Source organism: Lagopus leucura, unplaced genomic scaffold, assembly GCF_019238085.1.
Source record: "Lagopus leucura isolate 7727_CA_CO unplaced genomic scaffold, USGS_WTPT01 Super-Scaffold_100022, whole genome shotgun sequence".
Lineage (NCBI taxonomy): Eukaryota > Metazoa > Chordata > Aves > Galliformes > Phasianidae > Lagopus > Lagopus leucura.
The window spans coordinates 5,509,019-5,529,996 of NW_024962275.1; the positions used below are offsets into that span (position 1 = coordinate 5,509,019).

Below are 20,978 nucleotides of genomic sequence, written 5' to 3' on the forward strand. Positions count from 1 at the left end.
GTAAACGTGGGCACTTCTCTCCAACTCATCTGCACCCCCTGGACAGGCAGTTCCTCAGAACAGAGGAATAACTGCCCCCTCAATGTGAACGTAGTGGAAGAGAAACCGATGCCCCAGAGTCACTGTCTTCATTAGCCACAAAAAAGGAACAGCACGGATAGCGACATTATCCTCTGTGACACTGCAGTGTTAAGGTGTGAGTGCAGCCTTCAATGCCTGGTACATCCATGGCCCCAGGAAGGATTAGAACAAATTCTTACACAGCTGTGTGCGACCCAAACATCTGTTTATTAGAAACTAGCACCAGTGACTCATTCTCAAACATGGATTCGGGCTCTGTGTGAGCTCTGCTTTTAAGCCAACATTGTCTCTTGTTCCAGCACAAAGAGAAGCGGGTGGCATCCAGCCCATTGTCTCTCCTACAGCCTGAGCAAGAAAATGAGGAGGGTAGGGGTGGAACAGAACATTAAAGTAATGTTCACTTCTTGCCCCAGTGTCTCCTGCACCCTGGGAAGGAAGTGATTTCTGCTGTAGGTTTTTGCCTGTGCTCACAATGCAATGAAGTGCCCACCCCAGCCATAACTGGTTACTGCGCTTGGGAGAACAGAACTTAGTCTGTATTTCTTCATTAGCAAGACACTGCCAGAAGCCAAAGAGTTCACATCTGACTCAGAACTTCCCCAAAGTTTGAGGACACGCACAACATCTTCCCAACCCCCCTCCCAAATCCACATCCAGTACAATCTGGATCCTGTCCCCGCCAGTAAGTTTTTTTGGAAAATCACTTAACTCATGCCTAAACTAAGAACCAATGACTGTTTCTCCAGACTGCATCATGCAGCATCCACGCTGCTTTCTGACTGTTCAGCCACGGGTTTACACTGGCTGTACAGCACTAGGAGCACACAACGCAGTCACCACTCTGTCACATTTGCCCTTTCTTTGCTCTTACCTTGGAGTAGGTTTTTCCGCCCTTCAGCTCCTATAATGGGAGACAAAACAAACAGGAAAAGCAGCTATTACATGTGCTGGGGAAACAGGGGGAAAGTCATTACTCAACCCTGGAATTTGCTGTAAGGATTTCACAAACTTCTCTCTCTCAAGGGTACCAACACCCTGCTCTCTGTTAAGTACCCTGGCTGGGAAAGAGGCTCCATGCAGTTTGTCCTAACCCAAACAATCCTTCCTCCCACCACAGTAAACCATCACCATCCACCTTGCTGCCAAAAAAAAGCAGCTGGGAAGCAACACCAAAATAGAGGTGTTACCTGCTGGAAGCAGAAGCTGGTGCCTACCTTACGGACGGATACTCGGCAGATGCAGGGGTCCAGGAGCCCTGTGGCTGGGTTGGCACTCATTTTACACACAAAGGTAAATTTCTTTTTCCAGCGGACACAATTTTCCTGGACTTCTTCTCTGTGAGAATACAAAGAAAAATAAAACACAGTTTTCAAATGAAAGTACAGAGCCAAATCAATCCCACTTATTAAGAATCTTTGCTATTGACTGGCAACATTGTCTGCAAAGGTCTTCTACCAGGTAACTCAATCCATGCCACCTGAAACTGCAACAAAGAGTGTAACCTTAGCACCAACCAATTGCACCAGCCAATGCAGATCAAATCCATCTAGGTTACAGGGCAGACTAATCATATCTCACCAACATTTGCCTTAAGCTCTCTCCCAAGCTCTTCTCTGTTTCCTGCTTTGCTGGTTTAGTTCATTCACTATCCAACCCAGACAGACCCAACCTTTATAACTGAACTGGGCTGAAGGTCTGTAAGCTTGTCTTCCTATACAACACCTTTGAACAGCTTTCTGTGCAGTAAAATTGCACTCTTTCCTGCACAGCTTTTCCCTCCCATCTTGCCTCATAAGCCAGGACTAAGTCCATGAGAACAGCTGGCCTGATGGAGGAAAAAAACACAGGTGGAAACACTCTCAGGTGCATGCAGACAGGACCGTGCCAAGCACATGCAGTATGCTTCACACAAAGGTTGTGGATGTCACTGCAACAAGAACAGTCCCAGCAGACAGAGCAACCCTCCTCACCCAGCTCTCCCCATCCTGCCCCAGACACTGGGTGAGTTGGGAGGCTGTGACTCAGGCATGCACCAGAGCCACGAGAGGAATATGAGGAGGAAGAAGAGGCTCTCTGAGCACATGAAATGCTTCAGGTACAGACTGGATTTCTGCAAAGCTCTCAAAGAAGGCTGAAATTCACCTCCTAAAGAATGTGGGTTCCAAGGAGCACAAAAGGAGGTGCGGGGAGCCTTCTGCAAGGCCCTGGGCAGCGAGTGATCCTCAGCACCAAGTGATCTCCTTACAGCTCAGGCCCTGGTCTTGAGCCAATTAAGGGGAGGCAGGCACTGCTGAACGCAGTGAGTTAGCAAGTCTGCATAGAACTCTTATCTCTTCTCTCAGCACAGGACAAAAGGGGCAAGGGCACAAGATAAACTGTTTGCTTTGGCAGGGAGAGAAAAGCTTCCTGCGGTCTGACCCAGGCACAGTGTAGGCTCGAGATATTGGGGGAAAAGGGAAGAAATCAATCCTGATATTGACTCGATTCCTCCTGAGAAGGAAGGAGCAGAAGTCAGCCCAACAGAACCCTTGCACAACCCTGGCACAAAGCCATGGGCTGGGGCCTGAACTTGCGGGCCTCCCCAGTCCCCAGCTATCTTGATAGACTTCAACGTGCTGGCTGGAGCCAAGAGCAGAGCCCAGAGAAGGGGTAGGTGATAAACTAAGATCTGTAATCCCCCGTAAGGCAGAGGGCTGATCATCCTTCATTAAAAGGTGGGAAAACAGAAGACAGCAGCTCCTTCAAGGCAGCAAACTTAAAACTGCCATCTGGAAATGGAAGCCATTGAAATGTTAGACATCGAAGTGCTGAAAATACCTTCGGATTTGGGATTTATTGAAGATGAGATCTGGTTCTCAATGCTCCACTCAAGTCATTCCAGCTCCTCCAGGCAGGAGAAGATAGATTCCCAGAGGGATAAAAATGGCTTTGCCTATTCATTTAGCCAGCCATATTAGTTGAGTTAAATTTCATAACTGAGGTGCCTTGAAACTGACACAGGAGATATATCAAATGATCTAAAGGAAGGAAAATTCAGGTACGGACAAAAAGAAAAAAGAATTCAACTGAACAGAAAAATGCTTGTAAACACAGGTGCCTCAGAAACGCGAGGGATGTGCACAGGATGCAAGAGACACTAATCATTCCAGCAGCACCGCTCTCCTGTCCTTTGCAAAGGAGCCACTGGTTCCTTGACAGCAAGGCCAGTGCTCTCTTTGCTAACGACACCAGAGCTTCAAACCAAAGCTCAGAAGGCAGCTTCGCACCCGATGGGTTCAGCAGTGCTGCTGCAGGCCCCACTCGCCAGCACGGGCTGGAGCTTTGGCTGCGTGCACAAGTCTTACTTGTGATCCCCTCCTGTATCACAGCGCAGCGATGATGAAGCGTCTGCTGGATGCTGCTAAATCCAACTGACGCTAGTTATTTCCAAATGTGGCAAAAAGTACTGATTACTGATAAAAGAGCTCCTTCATAACTAACTTGCTGTTAGCATAAGAAACACTTTGTTGCTTGTGAAGGAGATTTGCTGTGAAGGAGATCTGCTGGCCTCCCAAACTTGCTGTAGATAGCACTCAGCTCAAGCCATTGGCAGCACGGGCTGAGGCACGCAGCATGCAGACAGCCCCCAGCCTGCAAACGCTCAGCAACGACTTCCAACATTTTTTCTTTCAAGAGTGGCTTTTCTGGGTGGGGGCTGGGGTTGTACGATCAGACAAGGGAGCAGCATTGTTTCGAGTCACACTGTAAGAAATTAGTTCCACATTTCCAAAAGACAGCGTGTAGTGAAGCGGTGGGCTCTGCCTAGCCACCTCCCATCAAGTTATCGTGAGGATGGTAATTAGGGAGCGCTGAAATAGGACGAAAGTGGACTCAGATGAGAAGCATTTAGCTTCAGAATATTCTCTGATATACAATTAGCATCCGTCAGACAGAAATCAAAACAACGCCCAAAGCACCCACAGAGGTGTTTCCTTCCAGCATAATCACACAGCACCTAAAAGCAAACCCTGAAACTAACAGCTGAAAACCAAAAGGGCTCAATTTAAAATTTTGCTCTGTATTTGAAGCATCAGAAATAGACCAAACCAATGCTGGGTACTAGGTGTCAATTCAGCAGGACTTCTGCAGTTTTATTTAAATAATAAAAAAAAACAACCAACAAAAACTGTCCTATTTTACAGCAAAGCCCTCATGAGGCCACATCCCCTCCAGGCTCAGCTTCGCCCTCTTCTACCTCAAGGCTTATTCAAAGCTATATAATTACTCTCCCAGACCTAAATATACCAGCAGAGAACAAACCAACATGAGCCTACAGCAGCTTTTGGGACGAGCAGTGTCCCAAAGGCAATGCTGTGGAGTATTTGGGCTCCTGGCCCACGTCAGCCCGGTGCCAAGCAGTGGGACAGCCCTTACCAGGCAAGGTGCAGACCAAGGATGTTCTACCACAGCACATCTGAGCCGAACTCAAGGCAGTGATGCACAGCTGTAACCCACTGCACTGCCTACTGTTACATCCCAGTGTAGAACTAACAGTGCTTGGTGAAAGCCACAACGCCTCTTGGGGCCCAGATCTCACACAGCCTCACTGCAGCTCTGAGACAGGCGGAAGAAAGCGCTAGGAACAGATTTTATGGACGAGATGTTTACCAACTGTGATTTCAGTGCCGCAGAGAGAGCAGCGCTGCTGCAGAAAGCCACAGCGCTAACTGCGAGTCAGCTCCAACAAGCACACAAGGCAGTGCTCCTAGAAAAGGCCACGTATGAGAGCCATGCTACTTCAGACTAACATGAGTCCTGCCCCACCAGACACCACAACAGGAATTAGAACTTCTATTTACAGCCTCGAAGCAGAGCTGTGCCCAGCTGGGTACAGCGTCTCAAACACAGCCTGAGGAATTAATTTTGCCTTGCTGAACTGTTTAGAAATGCAGATGTATCACCCTTACTTTACAGCAGTAGTTGTATGTAAGACAGCCAGAAGTACAAAACGCTACGGAAGGGCTACAGGCTTACTGGGAAGGCAAAGACAACACAAAATAGCTTTTGAAACACCAAACATTTCAGTAGAGCAATGCGTGTCAGTTTGATGTTTCGTACATGGGAGCAGATGTGGGAAAACCTCAAGCTAAACGAGACAGCACATAGATAAGCATACACAAAGAGCTTCTTATTCAGCTCCCCTCCTCCTCATTTGCACAAAGGCTAGGGCAAGCTCTCTTGCTGCTGCCCACCCACACACCCCCAGTCCTGCATCAGATCCCTCAGGCAGAACAAATCCCCTGCCCTGCTCCCAGCAGACAGTGCTCTGCTCCCCCAGCTGGTTCACCACCTCCTACAGCAGCGTAGCATCACTGATCTCACATCTCCATCTGATAAGGCACAGAAAGACAGTGCCATCATGAAGAGGCCACCAAGCCTCAGCTTAGACTCCTTTAAAGGGCAGCCGATTGAAAATTCTGAAGGGGCTCTGATGGCCCAGCAGTGGGTCTCCTGGGGAAGAGGGCAGCGTGGGCACAAAGACATGCCCACAGTAACTAAAGAAAGTAAAAAAAATAACTTCTTTCAACAGACTGCATCTGAAGGGCGATGCCATACATCTCCTCCAGCATTTCTTTCCACGCGGACCTTGGCTCCTCTCTCAGCTGCAGGGACACATCATTAAGGCTGCCTAATCCATTCCCCAGCACTTTTGAAGGAAGAATTAGAGCAGGATTGCTGACAGCCCCTTAGCTCAGAAAGCCTGGAACAGTCCTGTGTTACACTCTGGAGAAGACAGTTTCTATTTTAACCAGGTCATCTAGTGCAAAGCTGTAAGGAAAGAGACACCTTCTGTATGGCCTAGCACAAACACCTGACAAACCCCTTCTGTACCAGCATTCACAGCGCTGCACTCCCTGCACACCAGCATTTACACCATCTTATAAACATGGCAAGTCCTGCTGCAAACAGAAGGCCTAATCAGTGCCCATAGAGCACAGACAATACAAAGGTAGGTGAAAATGCATGCAATAGGAAGTGAGCCTTTATCTAGCCATTAGCTGGCTTAGACTTACAATCCAAATGCCATGTCCCCAAATAACAGGCTTAGGACAGAGCACTTCACTGCAGCACAGATGTTATTAAAAAACCCGTATCTCCAAGGCTTTGCCACCCAGATGCCTTGCAAGGAAAAGGAAAGAACCAGCAGCCAGCAGGACTAGCAGACAGAACGCTGAGCACTCGTGTGGGAACCTGCCACATTCACAAGGACCAAGGGCTGCTGCCCTTCTACCTGCTGCCAGGCCAAATGCAGGTGGGAAGCAAAGCAGTCTGCTGAGTGCGAGGGATTCCAGTTAGAATAGCTGGTGCAGGATTGGTGATAGACCACATTCCTTGGGGAACACCGTACAGGGTTGTAAAAACAACAACAAAGCAGCTGGAGACGGAAAACAACAAAATCCAACAGTGTGACCTGGAGGGGAAGAAGTGCTTTATGGAAATTTATTTACATGGAGGGATTTCAGGATTTTTTGACCAAAATGAACAGAAAGGACAGCAAGCAGCTCTCAACAATAAAGTGACTCTGTTGTGACTGGGCTTACATCACTGACCAAAACAACAGCCAACCCAAATAGCTGGATGCCCCTCCTGCTGCAAACAACCCTGTATTCTCCAGCTGACAAGTGGTGCTTGTTGCACGGTCGACATTAGCAGTTATGATGGAAAAATGGCTCAGAGAGAGATGATGCAGACCGTGTTAGTAAGAGAACTAAGCAAGTCTTTGTCATTGGAAACAAGTCTTATTTGGATGTTTCACTGCAAGTGTTTCAAAAAAGGGTTCAGTACTGAGGTCATCACATCCACCAAGTGCTCGTAAAATTAACTTCTGAATCCCCAGCAAAGACATTTCAGTGCACTGTGGTAGGGAAGGACCCTACCCACAGTCCCAGTGATTGATGTAACCCTTCATTACAGCAGAGGGGAGATTTGTGCTCTCTAAATGTCAAACTTGAGCACCAACACCATTAGAATGAATTACTCACATGTCCCAGAGAAAAATGCAGGAGAAAACAAAAAACAGCGATTGTACAGGAGAAAACATTTAATGGAAGAGACTTCAGCCACAGCTGAGAAATGAAGGCAAGAGACTCCACAGCTGCCCCACTGCAGGGCAGGACAGCTTCACACCCATGAGAGGTAGGCAAGGGAAGAGCCAGAGCAAAACCGAGCTGAGGAGGGAAGCATGACAAGGTTAATGTGAAATAATAACAGGACGCCAAGTTCTCCATAAAAATAAGCTGGTATCTAGTAGGCAAGTGATTGACTTCTTATGGCTTTAACCTTATTCCCAGAAGAAGCCCATTTCCGAAGACACACAGCTTCTGAACTGCATTACAGCTCCCTCGAAAGCAGTGATCAATCTCAATAAAGATCCATCAGTGTGAGGCAGGGAACAGGAATACCTCCTGGAGATCAGGGGAGCAGTCAATCACAGGAGAAAACCCTCCAGCATCAGCATTCCTGGTTGTACGTTAACAGCTTCTTTGGAAGGCAGTCAGTTACGCTCAGATTCCATGCACCCAGACCTCTCCTCCGAACACAGGGGATGTAAAAGAGATACTAGTAGAAAAATAGAAGTGATGAAAAAATAGCACAACTGCACAAGTTGCATAACAAAATAAAAATTGTGCCAAATGAGAAGAAAATCACAGGACAATGAACCTGTAAGACTTAAGCTATAGAACAAGTCTGATGACTTTTGGAAGGGCAAGTAAGGGTGGAGCATGGAGAAGGTAAGAAGAAATATTCTAACAGGCTCAGCTACAGAGCAGCAAAGGACGGACACACGCACAGCACAGCCAGTCTGCTTTGAGGTCTTTGTATATTTTGTCATCTTGAAGCAGAGAAGCTGGACATCAGGAAAGCAAGGACGAGAAGGGCCTGTAACGGTAAATATCATGCAACACATCTCTTCTGTTGCAGACTGTGCTGCTGACAGACCAACCCGGAGCAGGACATCCGAGGACTTCTTGCCACATCTCCACAGCACAAGTTCTCTCTGGGCAGAGGCCAGAGGTGCGTGCCAGGAGCAAACACATCACAAGCAAAGGACCAAGTTAAGTGTAAAGAAAGGAATAACTGGATGGATGACTCAGTTACTGAAATACGAGTCTGTAATAATGTGTGTATCGAACACCAAAAGATGCTTTTGCTTTTTTTGAGCTCTGATCATGCACTGAGTCACCACCCCAACTCCTACTTCTATTGTTCTGACAGGCTGCATTGGAGCTGGATCAGCCAAGGAAGCATCATGTGCCAAACTGCCACGCTTTCTTCTTGCAGGCAAATTCACAAGTATTTCAATGGCAGAAAAAGCCAGAACGGGTCAGCGATGCCGGTTTCCCTTGGCCTGCCCAGCTCAGCCACGAGCTGTGACACTCACTGACAGCTCTGTGATGAGCCCCCACCGCTCAGTGCTGCAGCAGTCTGGGCTGCTTTGCAGCTCACATCCAGCACGCTCTGAAGACTCTGCCTGACTCTGGGCTAAAACATCTTTCAGATCTGAGTTTTCCCAACTAAAGCCGCTGCACAACTGCAGCGCGCTCTGTGTGAAGTGAGAAGGGAACAGCCCAGCTGAGAACTGCTTCTGAGCTCCCACCTGCGATCCCAGCCAAGTCAGAGGGCTACAGGGGCTGAGCAACCCAAGCTGGAAGCTCCATGGCACTGGGGGGACGTTGGCACCGAGGGAGCGGGCTCAGGATCACTAAGTGCACCATGCAGTAAGAACACCAAACGAAGATCAGAAGAAAAAAGAAAGCCTCCCAACCCTCCCAGCACCCATTTGCCCTTTGGACAAATTACAACTGTAATTTCCCTTGCAGTTCTGACAGATAAAGGAACCAAAGCTTCAGAGAAAACCCTGGATCCATTCTGTACAGATGCTTATAAAGCAAAGGTCGATTAATTCACCCCATCTCAGAGAGAGTTTCAGTAACACTGCGGCTTGGAAAGTCTTTTTGCTTGTGGCAGACTGTAGATACGAAATGAAGATTCACTGATTATCTACTGCTGATATATTTATAAACTTTCTCCATCCCCTAAGTGTTAGCTGTCATTCTGAGACATTCCAGACTTGCCTTTTGCTGCCTAAATTTAAACTCCCAGCAAAGACAGACAGCAACATAAAACTCAGCAAGGAAAACTGAAAGTGCCTTTACTGCGCACGGTACAAGAGATGGCTACAACTTCATGCTCCACTTGCAAACATGATGCTCTTTTAAGGAAAAAAGCTACCTTTCAAAAGAACAGCAAAAAACTCATAAGCACACTAAGATGAAAAATCAAGACATGGCTCAACCCAATATTTCAGGACTCTGCTGGGGCAGTAAGTGTGGAAAATGAGGATACTGAACAGAATGAACACAAGACTAGGAACAAAGTTCCTGATGCAGTGACATGTACTGAGATGAATCTCTTTGCCTCCAAGGCAGATTTGTAGCACATAACAAAGCCAGAATAGTGAAGTGACATTTTTGGCTAATATCAGCACCTTTCAACCAAGAGTGTTTGCCAACATAGTTGTAATAGGGAAGTCTTTATAGTGTAAATTAACCTGCACAGGAGGCCAAGTTCATTTCTGGGATAATTTCATTAACACCGTGTGATGTAACATCACTGCAACTAGGCTCAGGTACACTGAAGAGCTCTTCACTAAAGAAGCTGCCTGAAGTCAACCCCAGTGCTAAAAGTAGGATCAGTTACCTAAGAGGGAACACCCTCCTGTGCCCAGACATGTTTTTCTGAGTCACTCCTATATGCTGCACATTTAGTGAAAACCAATAGAAGTCCCTTTATATATTAAGACCAGCTTTTTCATCCCACCATGAATAGAAATGTTTTATGATGGCTTGTTTATAAAGGCATTATTCAGCATTACAAACCAGGTCACTGGTTTTAAGGACGAGGTACAAACGCGTTCTCTCTGAACTCACACACCTATCAATATCAATATTGCTGTTAACCTGCAGAAAGGCCACTCGGTAGAAGGCTGCAAATTACAGATGGCTGCTGAGCAGAGCCTGCTGCAGCCCTGGCTCATCATCCAAGTAGCAACAGGCTGGGATTCTTGATACTGCCTTCCTCCTTCCTACCTCTCCCTTTCACCTTGACCCTGGAGAGTCAGACCACCATCGTGCTGCTTCAATATGCAAAGCTGGCAGAAAATGACTACCTGCCTTTTGGTTAGATTTTCTGTCAGTTTTACACTAAGTAATGAAGTCAGAGGAGCAACAGCCAGCATGAGAGGAGAGAAGCAGGGACACACATGCAGCTGGCAGCTTTTGTTTCTCTAGATCCACAGCTCCAGATAATGTGATTCTAATGTCAGAAAGCCCAATACCTGGTGACATAAGTAGCACCCCACTGACTGCATCTCAACCAAAGAGAGGTAATTACGTTAATTACATCTTGGGTAGGAGCAGAAGGCAGGAAAACGCTTTGCTTTGTGACAGCAGTTTGTGCTGGTTATGCCACTGGGAAGCATTAGAATGGGCTCCTGCTGCCTGGCTGCCAGGAGTGGGGCTGGGAGGATCACAGCACATTTACCTCCCCTGCGGCTCACACCATCGGCTGCATTCAGATGCACATCCTTGATTTCCCACTAGTGAGAACAACCATTGGAGATGAGCATGAATCACTTCTGGAGGGAAGACAACATGCAGATTTGTTTTGAAAGAACAGTCACGCTTGGATGGAATGCAGGAAAAGCCATTGCTGTAAACCTACATCAGAAACCAACCTTAAAGAGAACAGCGCCCAAGCAGATCATGATCAGCCATCCCTAATACAGAGGCTATAAGGTATTCAGCAAAGCAGGAAGGCAGCAAACAAAAAAATAGGAAATACACTCCTCCACAGCACAGCATTTCCTTGTGGCAATGAGCACTGAGGGCTACTTGAAGACAAAAGATGAGCAAGGCTGTACATGAAAGGAATTCAACATTTATGCAGATGCAATTGCCTGGTGTTACTGAAGTATGAAATAAAACATAACAGGCCCCTGACAGAAGTCAGGAAAAGAGCTTTCCTCCAGACAGGCTACTGCATAATCACCTGTAACACAGGCAGGCAGCCTGTCTCTGAAACAGCCCTTACTGCTTACTCTGGAAGCAGGACATGAGCTGGGCTGCCCTGGAACAGCAAGTCTACAACTACTGCTTCGTTCCAGAGCAATGGAGCAATAAGAGACCTGAAAAGATTGCTCGATTATAAATATCCTAGATTAGCCCCTTGCAGTCAGCAACATACCTACATGGTAACATGAAGAATGGGAACTAGCAAGAGAAACAAAAAAAGCACAGAGAAAGAAAAACAGCCAAGCTGGAATCCTTGCCAGGATCCACTGCAAGCCCTGCTAAGAGACAGCAAAGGTGAGGCTGGATGTGTTAAGTGCAGATAAAGCCTGACAGAGTCAGATTTTAAGGGGGGGAGGATTCCAAGTTTTCCCAGGCGAGCCTTTCCTTTCCCCTCTCCTGGCCATCAATCCCCTCACTTTGATGAGCAATATCATCCCTTAGAGTCTGGAGATGTGAGTGATTAGACAGAACAGCGCAGTTAGAACCCCTGGGCAGTAGCCATTCTGGCCTCCCCATCTTGCAGCACTCTCACCCCAATCTGTGCTTTCTAGGGACAAGAGCTCCAGATGCAGCGCTGATGATGGTGGGCTTTGTGCTGATGCATCCTGTGAGCAACAGCAGGCACAGGCAGCAGCCTCTGTTGATCATTAACCCAACAGCCATTAGTGAAACACCTTGCAGTCATTTCAAACAAAGTTTTATTCTGAAAGCAAAATGGAGGTAACTGTCCCCAGCTGATACCCTGAGGCCACATCCCATCTACAGACTTTCCCCTCTGGGCTCCTTGTTCTGCTTTGCCATTGCAAAGCCAGTCTGGAGCACAGTGCCTGACAGTTTTTGGAAGGTGCCAACCAAACCCTCAGATTTCATCTCCTCCATTCTGCACACTGCATGGCAGAGAAGGGACGTGCCTCGCTTTGGCAAACACACAGCTCTAGGAAGCAGTAATCTCCAAAAAGCCTCATTTCAGCTTTGTGGTTTTATTTCCTTTTTTTATTATGATTTTTATTTTAGAGAGCACATGTCAGGGTTGGTTACCAACCACACGCAGGGTGCTGGTTTCTGTCGGTCTCTGAAGATGCATTGCAAATTAACACCACAGCTTTCCAGTCCTTCCAGCACAGCAAATCCACATGCTGTCTTCCTTCCTCCCACGTGAGCTCCAGCACTTTCAGGCTCAACAAACAGCATTCATTTATTATTTAGAATACTTACATGGAAGTATTTTTAGCTCCAGCCCCATCTCCCACAACAGCATGCGACCTACAACAAGGCCTCCCCTCATCAGCAACACACAATAAATGCAGCTGAAGGAAAGGCACAATCCTGCTCTTTTGCCATCTCAGCTACTTTCTGTCCACATGGAAAGCATCCGTTATGCAGGCTGTATATGTTCTGGCTTATCTGGAATATCCTGTCTCTCTTCAACATTTGCCTCCCCCCATGCTTTGGCCTCCATGCACATCCTCTTCATATTCCTCCTTGCCCCCACAGCCCCATCCCATTTCCTTTGTATCTTTTCCTCATCTCAATTTTATCATTTGAATAATGCAGGAGACTCCTACAAAGCACATGAAAATGACATTCATGAAGAGCAGCAAATTCAAATCCCACAGAACAATGCCCTCTCTTGCTCTTCAGATTGGAAACACACCAAACAACAGGGCTGTTTAGCCAGCAAACACAGGCCCAACTGTTTGGCCAGTAGGAAGTGCCTTTCAAAGCCAGGCACTAAACTGAGATACTGAGCCCCAGTGTGTGGTACCAGAGATCATGACACAGAGGCAGGAGAGGTAGTGACGTGCGCCATGCCTCCCAACAAGCACACAAAGGCATAATGTGAACAACCTGCAGAAATAAAAAGCCTCCCATCCTGCAGGTGGAGCAGCCGGCACAGGGTGGGGTAACACAGATCACCTTCACTGCTGATAGGAGGTCACAGGTTGGTACAAAGGAGAAAGGAGATCAAAATACTGATCTGGGACACTCCTAAAGGCTGGTGCTTCATTACGTGAGGAGGAACAGCTAGAAACCAATGCGTGACCCATCTTGGAGGCAACTGCACCCCCAGCTCTGAGCGGGCAGAGCTGGCAGCTCACAAAGGATGCAGAATACATCCTGTTTGAGAAAGGAGGCCACGCACAGAGCCACATCCGTCTGTCTTTGCACAGAGCAAGAACTTACAGAGTCAAGCTTGTGACGCTGCAGGAGCTCACTGTGCTATTCCATCGTGCTGACAAGCGAAAGACGTTTGTGATCTGAGGGAGAAGCTGGAAATCTCTCCCACCAGCAGGTGTACCTTCCTGCAATGACACTAAGAATAGCTCCATACCTATCTCACTCATCTCGAAACTGGTACCAGAATAGCAACTTGCTATTGGCAACTTATGGCCTATTAAAGTACTAACAACTGTGCAGTGAGACCACAGGCTCCTGGAGGCATGCATGAATTCCTCAGAAATACAGCTTCAAAGCTCAAGTCAACACTGGTGGCAGCTACAGAGCACAAAGAATAAACAGCCTGGAAGCCATTGAGGTTTCCCCCATAGTTCAGAAACAAATACAGGTCTTTAAAAGGCAATTGGGGCACCCTCTCCTCCCTCCGTGTCCTCAGCCAGGGCTGATAGCAGTGCTGTTCTGTAAACCAGGCAGGCCACAGGGCCCCAGTCTCAAAGCAGAACACACTTCCCAGTGAGTAATTTTTTGAGCCAAGCACTGTTTAAGTCACACAGATAAGGCTGCTGCTAAGAGTGTCAAAGCACTGCCAGCTCAGAGTCAGCTCTATGGGGGAAGCTCAAAAGCAGACTGTATGTGAGCACTTACTGATGCTGTGCACACAAAGTATCACTTGGAGTTTTAGGTTTCAGCTGCTGGTCAGTAAAGCAGCTCCTGCGTAAAAACAGGAGTGCCAGCTAGAGCACCAACAGGGACAGCTCTGACCCAGCAGGATACAGCCTCCAGGGCAGGGAAGTTTGAACAGAACTCTGTTCATCTCACACCAGGCTCCAGCTGGTGATCTGCAATGGGAAGGGGCAAGGCTGGTGCAAAGCTCCCTGCATTGCAGGGCCCTGCTGCCTGGTCCTGCAGGTGCAGCAGCCTACCAGAGGTCGTCCTGGTGACCAGCCTTACACTGCTTTATCACTTCTGCACTTTTTCTAATACCTCAACTAAGCTGAGGTTAAACCTCAACAGCTGCTGCTGTTCTCACAGCTCTCACCAACATTTTGCCATATTGCTGTAATGAAAACCCTTTTTCTCACCTTTGCTGTGTAGTTTCTCCTGTTTTGTTCCAGAACGCAAGCAGGGCAGGTACTGTGCCTTATTACAGCCTTGAATCAGGCTGTGTTTAACTGCAGAGTGTTTCTAGAGGCTGCATTCAGATGCCTCTTCCATTAACACTCCCAGTCCATTCCTGAGGCTACAGCCAACACAGCAGGAGGTTAGCATGTGCAATACAAAGAAGCTGCTCTGCAGCACTGAAACTTACTCTTTCAGTCCATATATTTGGAATATATTTATACACAGGGAAGACTGGCATTTATAGACATGTGCAACAAGAACGCTGTTAAACTGTTTTCACACCACACGCTGCAGCAGAGGACAAAGCCAAGCACACGTTGTACTAAATATGGAAGTGGGAGAGCCATTCAGAGCCACCACCAAGTTCTTCACTACACCACAGCAACCCCAGTGGAGGCAAGGTGCACACAGCAGCCCTCTCTTCTCATGGCAGATAGCTGTCTTCCCCTCTTGAAGAGGCTAGCTCTGAAGAGACAATTTCACTACCTACCCTTTGCTTTAAAGGACACAGTATGGAAGATTTAAATCTCAGCTAGTCCAAATCCATCCTTTGGTCTCTGATGAGCCAAAATTAATGCTATTCTGGTCAGAAGGAGACAGATATAATGGCAATTTAGGCATAGGCAGTGAATTAGTTGATTTTTGACTTGCATCACAGAGACCGTTGCATTTATGGGGTGGTGAAACTTGAATCTCCCCTAACAAAAGCGTTGGAATCACCTACCAGCAGGGCAGCGCCTCTCCCCCTCTATTTACGTCCTACAGAAACAAAGTTGCCCCTATGAGTATGACACAATGAGGCTTCGCATCACAGGAGGGAAGCAAGCAGCTTTAGATCTGCGTCCACACAAGGACAGCAGAGACAGCACCACAGACCTTAATCCACGTGGAACCATGGGTGTGAGGAGCCTCCCCCAGTATCAGTATTTCCTTTGGCATTCTGCATGCAGCTTTCCACACGCACACAGTGCAGGAAGTGGATTTCACTGTTAATTACAAATTGCAAGAGCAAGAACATTCCTGGTTCAGGCTATGGCACAAGGGCCAGACCACCCCAGCAAGGTCAACTCTTCCCACATCACCACTGTTCCACTCCAGCCTGCATACAAACAGCTGTTGGGCTGCAGAAAAACTCTATTCTCTGGTTGCTGCAGGAGTGCCAAGATCAGAAAATCAGGCTGAAGCACTACACATGCTTGAGAAAGCATGTCCTCTATGGAAATACAGCTGAAGGGGAATGGAACCACAGGTTGGCTTGGTAGGTAGCACTTCTTGCCTTCAGAAGACAAGGTGGAAGGTGGGAAATGCCTGTAATGTCGTTAAGCTCTTGCAAAACAGTCTTCCCGTTAGAGTAAGCCAGGGGTTTTCAGAGAACAATTCCTTCCTTCAAATCCAGAAATACCAGAGCTAAACTGCTGGCAAACTAACAGAACAATGTAGGATGAGGTGTTATAAGTGCGTGGATAACACCTGGCTTTCCACTTCCCTTACATCACACACCAGCTTTGCTCTCTGCCAACATGCAGACAGGAGTCATCAGCACAGAGGTAAAGAGCATCTGGCTGCCACTCAGCATTAACTGACATTGTAGGCGGGGGGGCAGAACACGAGGGGGGATTTAATCAAGTCTTCCCCAGTAATACCCAACGACGTAACTGCACGAGCTGCAGCTTTCTGCCCTGTTTGGATGTCCCTGCTTCCAGCTGCATGGAAACGCTCTCTTGCCCAGCAGAGCCAGCACCTGCACAGATGCACAGAGCCCAGATGAGGCTGTTATGTCATTTATCCAGGAATAAAGACGCACACAACACAAAGCTTCACACCGGTGCAAAACGCAGCAGCCCATCTGCTCCACAAAAACGGTTGCCATGAATACATCCCCGCTGCTCCACGCCTGCTATTTTTAAAGCTACTTGGGAGGCAACTGAATTCACTGGTGGTTGTGCTATTTTAGTATCTGGATTAATAATATTCAAGGCATACACAGGTACTGCTCAGTGGGGAAATACAGGATCTGTCTGGCCCACACCTGGCTCAGATGTGCTTTCAGAAGACCAGCTTCTAAAGGAGAGGGATAAACCCAGGGATGACAGATGTTTGTTAAGTAGAGCCCTGTTACTGAAACTGCTCTTATCCTCAGAAGCCCTGCTAAAGCATAAGGAGAAGATTTTACAGAGGAGGGGAAAGGAAATTTATAGCTGCAGGTTTAGCCACTAAAATATTCACAGCCTAAAGTGAGGTGTTAACACTGCATGCATGGAGAAGGGACACCTGTATGCACGGAAAAAAGCCAAACAAACAACAAAACAAGACACAGATCCTCAAGTCAATGTGGTGACAGGACTTGGTCCTCTTCCAGAGTGCCCTGAATTCCTAACCATCTTAATTCATGCTGCACTCCAGGCAGGTTCCCCTCTCAGCGGGTTTGCTTGGCCCCTAACCCATGACAGGAGGCGTAGGGGCTTCTGCTCTCATCTGCCCCACTGCCCCCAAAGCCCCTCCAGACTCATGCTGAAAGGTGTGACTCCGTAATACATACCTACAAGCCAGGCCCCAGTGGACTTGGGACAGGGTCAGGCCAACACAGCCACCCGCTTCTGCCCACAGGTGAGAGTAACGCAGCGCCGCTCAGCAGCTAACTGGGAATACCACATCCCCACCCTCACCACAGTCTCTGGAGAACTTTTATCTTCTCACATTGTAAACCACTTAATTGAGGAAAAAAAGAAAATCTGATTCAGCATGCCCTGTACCTACTTCTCCCTGCTCCACTTGCAGGGTTACATGGGGCACCTTGGCTAGATCAAGTCTCTGAAAACACATGGACAGCAAGAGTACTTTGAGCACAGCTGCATACTTTCTCATTGCCACAGACCAAAGAAAAGGTCCAAACCGATTGCAGAGCAAACACTGAAACTTCCTGCGTAAGCTGTTCATCCTAAGATGACCCAAAAGACCTTTCAACCCCAAATCAATCATTTTTTGACGTGGCTGATTTAAGAAAAATGATCACAATCCCTAACTAAGTGCACAAGCTTTTCATACAACATAGATATAGCACCAGCTTCCCTGTACTTCTCCAGGTCCACGGAATTTCAAAGAGATCATGGAAAATGACTAAAGGAGCACATCAGCATGGCAGGATCTGGAAGCCTTTCCATGCAGTACCTCTTTTCCTCACCGCTTCTGGAAATTCATGAAGTTTCTGTAACTGCAACAGGGGAAAATATTTGAAAAAGGTCAAATGACTCAATACCATTGAGACCCATAACTTTCCCAGCAGGAACAGGTTTCCATGTGCTTTCAGTTAGACTACAACCAGGTCAGGGGGAAAGGCAGCAAGCCTACCAGCCGACTTCCCCTTTGCTCGTTTATAAGCCATTGAGTGCGTTGGATGTGTTTGGTTTGAATTACAGATGAGTTTGTTGCTGGAACACATCTGCAATCTGCAACACACTGCGCACTGAGAACTGCTGAACCCCAGCCAGCTCTGAAAGCAACCAGACACGGCCTGGGCGGCTGGCAGTGTCAGCAGCCACCAGCAGCGCTCCTAGGAGCTGCTTTCAAGGACAACAAGGAGATGGAGATTGACATTCCTGCTGCAGGCTTTTCCTGAGCCACCCTCCATTTAATTCAGCTTATTATGGCTCCAGGAAGCAGAGGGGTTAACTTCTTTCTAAGTTCATATAGTGGTTGAATTCCTCAGATAAGCTGCTTCCACCAAACACAAGGATGTAGCCTCAAGAGAGTACGCTGTAAGGAAAAGCTCTTTTGATAGATATTCTTCAAAAGAGAAATTAATTCACAGTCCATTTTTGCATGTGTTCCATGCCCACAGTTCCTATACACCTCAGATGAGGTTGCAACATGCCTCTGGAAAAAGAAACAAGCTTTGAACATTGCCCTATCATTTCTGTTTCCAAGACAGAAATGTTTCACACTTGCCCAATAAAATCTCTCCCAGTAAGGGAAAGCACAACGCACTGCACCACAGAGAGGAAAACCAGACCAAACCAGGCTTTAGTTCTGGTATGAAACAGTTACCAGCAAGCAGAAGCACACACTGCACCTTTAAAGTCGAGTAGTTACACAGGAAAGTTAAAAAACAAGTTTGAATGCCATGGAAGGCTTCCTTCACATATTGGGGCAGAAAGAAAGCAAGTCCAGGCTGCTATGGAATTTGCATTTGCATACTGCTGGTGATAATCTATGTGCATAGCTGGAAACAAAGTGAGTTTTTATTAGCAATTAGTAGCAGGAGTGGGGACAAGTCTGCTTGAAGGAGCCTGAGAAACACCCATACACAACGACAGAAAAACCTCATAAAATAGGTAGCAGAAGGATCCCAATATGATAAATCGTTACAAAGAAAATACTGCAGCTATAAATTGGAAGATCCAAGGCTATTTGTTCAAGGAGATAAACTGTATCTTTAGCACCAACAACTTTGACTGCAGGCAGCAGTTTTCCCTTGCACAGCAATTTGCAATGCAAAGCAAGCTACTTCCACTCTTATCAAGAACAGTAACTTCGAAACAGAGAGCAAAGCTGGGGAGGGCTGAGTTGCTTCTATAGACACAGCTTTCTACAGAGTCAATTTTCAAGTGCTGCACAAAAGCAGTACAGCACAACATCCAGAACAGCACGTGAAAACTTGGGCAAGGAGGGCAAAAACAAAATTATTATGTGGGCATCTCCTTCAAGTGTGAGACCTCCTGCTCCTTCCTTCCCTGTGTCTCCGAAGATCACAGTGCAGCTCTATCAGCCAACGATCTCCAGGCGTAGCTCTCCCTGCCTCTGGAAAATGATATGGCACATGGGGCCCAAAGGCAGAACTAGTGAAAACATATCAAAGGACAGGCAAGTGGTAGCCATATGCCAGAGCAGTAGAGTGAAGAATAATCAGGAAAAAAAGAACATCCAGGAAGCAAATCCGCAAGCAGCTCCTTACCTGGTAGATAAGCTAGCAAAGTCTCCTCCATCCAACAGCCTGATTTTGCAGAACAGAACCCCATTCACAAAAGGGACAGCAGTCAGCTCTTCTAGAGTAAAACTTGTCTGAAATTTGAATTTCTTCTTCTTCATCAGGAAAGCCATGGGCAAATTCAGCGTGGAAAGCCCAGGAACTCCAAACAAGATGAGGGAGGAGTGGCTCAAAACACACACAGACAAGCAGAGGAACAGCGCTTGTTCCTGGAGCGTAAGCGGGGAGTGAATTCCAGTTCAGTTACAACGACGGCCCAGCCTCAAATGCACAATCTTCTTCTCTTTGGTGGTCAGATCTGGCTGCAGGATCATTGCCACGGCAGGCTTCAGGTGAGGAGAAAGAGGTCAGATTAAATCTCTGCAACATCTCCAAGGGAAAAGGAAGGGAGATAAGTAAGTCTCAGCTCCAGACCAGCAGGAGCTGTTCCAGTTAGAGGCTGCAGTGCCCTGACTTCAGCAGAACCCTTCCAGCAGGCATCTCTTGTGGGAAGTCATCACGAGTTTCTGAAGAAGCCTTAAGTCTGTGCGCAGCACATACAGAATGCTTCCAGGTTCTCTCCCCTCTTCCTGTGCTACTCCTTGGTACAGGTCTTCAGGTCAGCCTTTGGGAGGGAAATGAGTAAATTAGTCCCAGGCAGTCCTGGGCTCCTCCTCCTCCTCTAAAAACCTGTTTGGATGGGTAATATTCAGCACACACTCATACCAATCTTACAAGGTATGGCCCCAATTAGCCTGGTCCCAATATCCTCTTTCCCCAGTTTGCCTACAGCAAGCTTCACTGCTGTCATGCCCCTCGTAACTCCTGCTTTGCAAAGCAGCTAATAAAAATCTGTTCTATTTTCACCCGTCATCATCTGAAGCAGTTCACAGCCCACATAGCTCCAACCAGCACACGTAACTCTGTCTCAGGAAATGCAAAGTCTGTTTCTTTTCTGGTTTTCCAACCAGCCCTAAGCGTTAGCACCTGTATCTCATAAACAGAGAAACCGGCAGAGGAGGGAAAAAAAAAAAAAAAAAAGAAGAAAAAAGAAAAAAGAAAAAGCAGTCTGCTCCAGATTACACAGCACAGCAACCAAACCAGGTCATCCAATGCCCATCCGCCAGGCTCGCTGAGCAGTGCTCTTTCCCCCAGCATCAGGTCCGCACCAACAAGTGCCCCAACAGCTCCATTTGGGGGCCAGACAGCGGTTTCGCTCCACCTTGATGCAACAGCCAAGCCATCGAGGCTTATCAGCATCAAAAAAGCAACGAGGCCATAAACGCCGAGCAGCCAACGATCCTCACCGATGCCGAGAGCTGCACACCGGCGCTCCCGCTGCCCGCAGGGATGCGCGGCTGAAGCCTCGCTCCGCCGCCGTGTGAGGACACAGAGCTCAGCCGTGCCGCAGGTCCCGCCGTGCGCTCCGGCTCTCGGCCCGCTCCCAGCCCTCGCTCAGCTCCCCAGGCCTCAGCCCGCCTCCGGACCCGCACACTCGGCTGCCCCGAGCTCGCAGCCCG

The 20,978-nt window shown here is 47.6% G+C and overlaps 1 protein-coding gene across 3 annotated transcripts in view; it reads right to left on the reverse strand.

Moving 5' to 3' along the window:
* FAM102A (family with sequence similarity 102 member A) overlaps window positions 1-20,978 on the reverse strand; it is a 35,597-nt gene that overhangs the window by 14,305 nt on the left and 314 nt on the right. For 2 of the 3 annotated variants that reach the window (XM_042879013.1, XM_042879015.1), the window contains exons 2-4: window positions 19,447-20,083; window positions 1,296-1,416; window positions 953-982 (exon numbers count right to left, since the gene is read on the reverse strand). In XM_042879013.1, the coding sequence (XP_042734947.1) occupies window positions 953-982; window positions 1,296-1,416; window positions 19,447-19,592 (297 nt within the window). In that variant the 5' untranslated portion in view covers window positions 19,593-20,083. Of the gene's footprint in view, window positions 1-952; window positions 983-1,295; window positions 1,417-19,446; window positions 20,084-20,765; window positions 20,823-20,978 lie in introns of those variants that run through there. The other variant, XM_042879014.1, reaches the window with a different exon arrangement.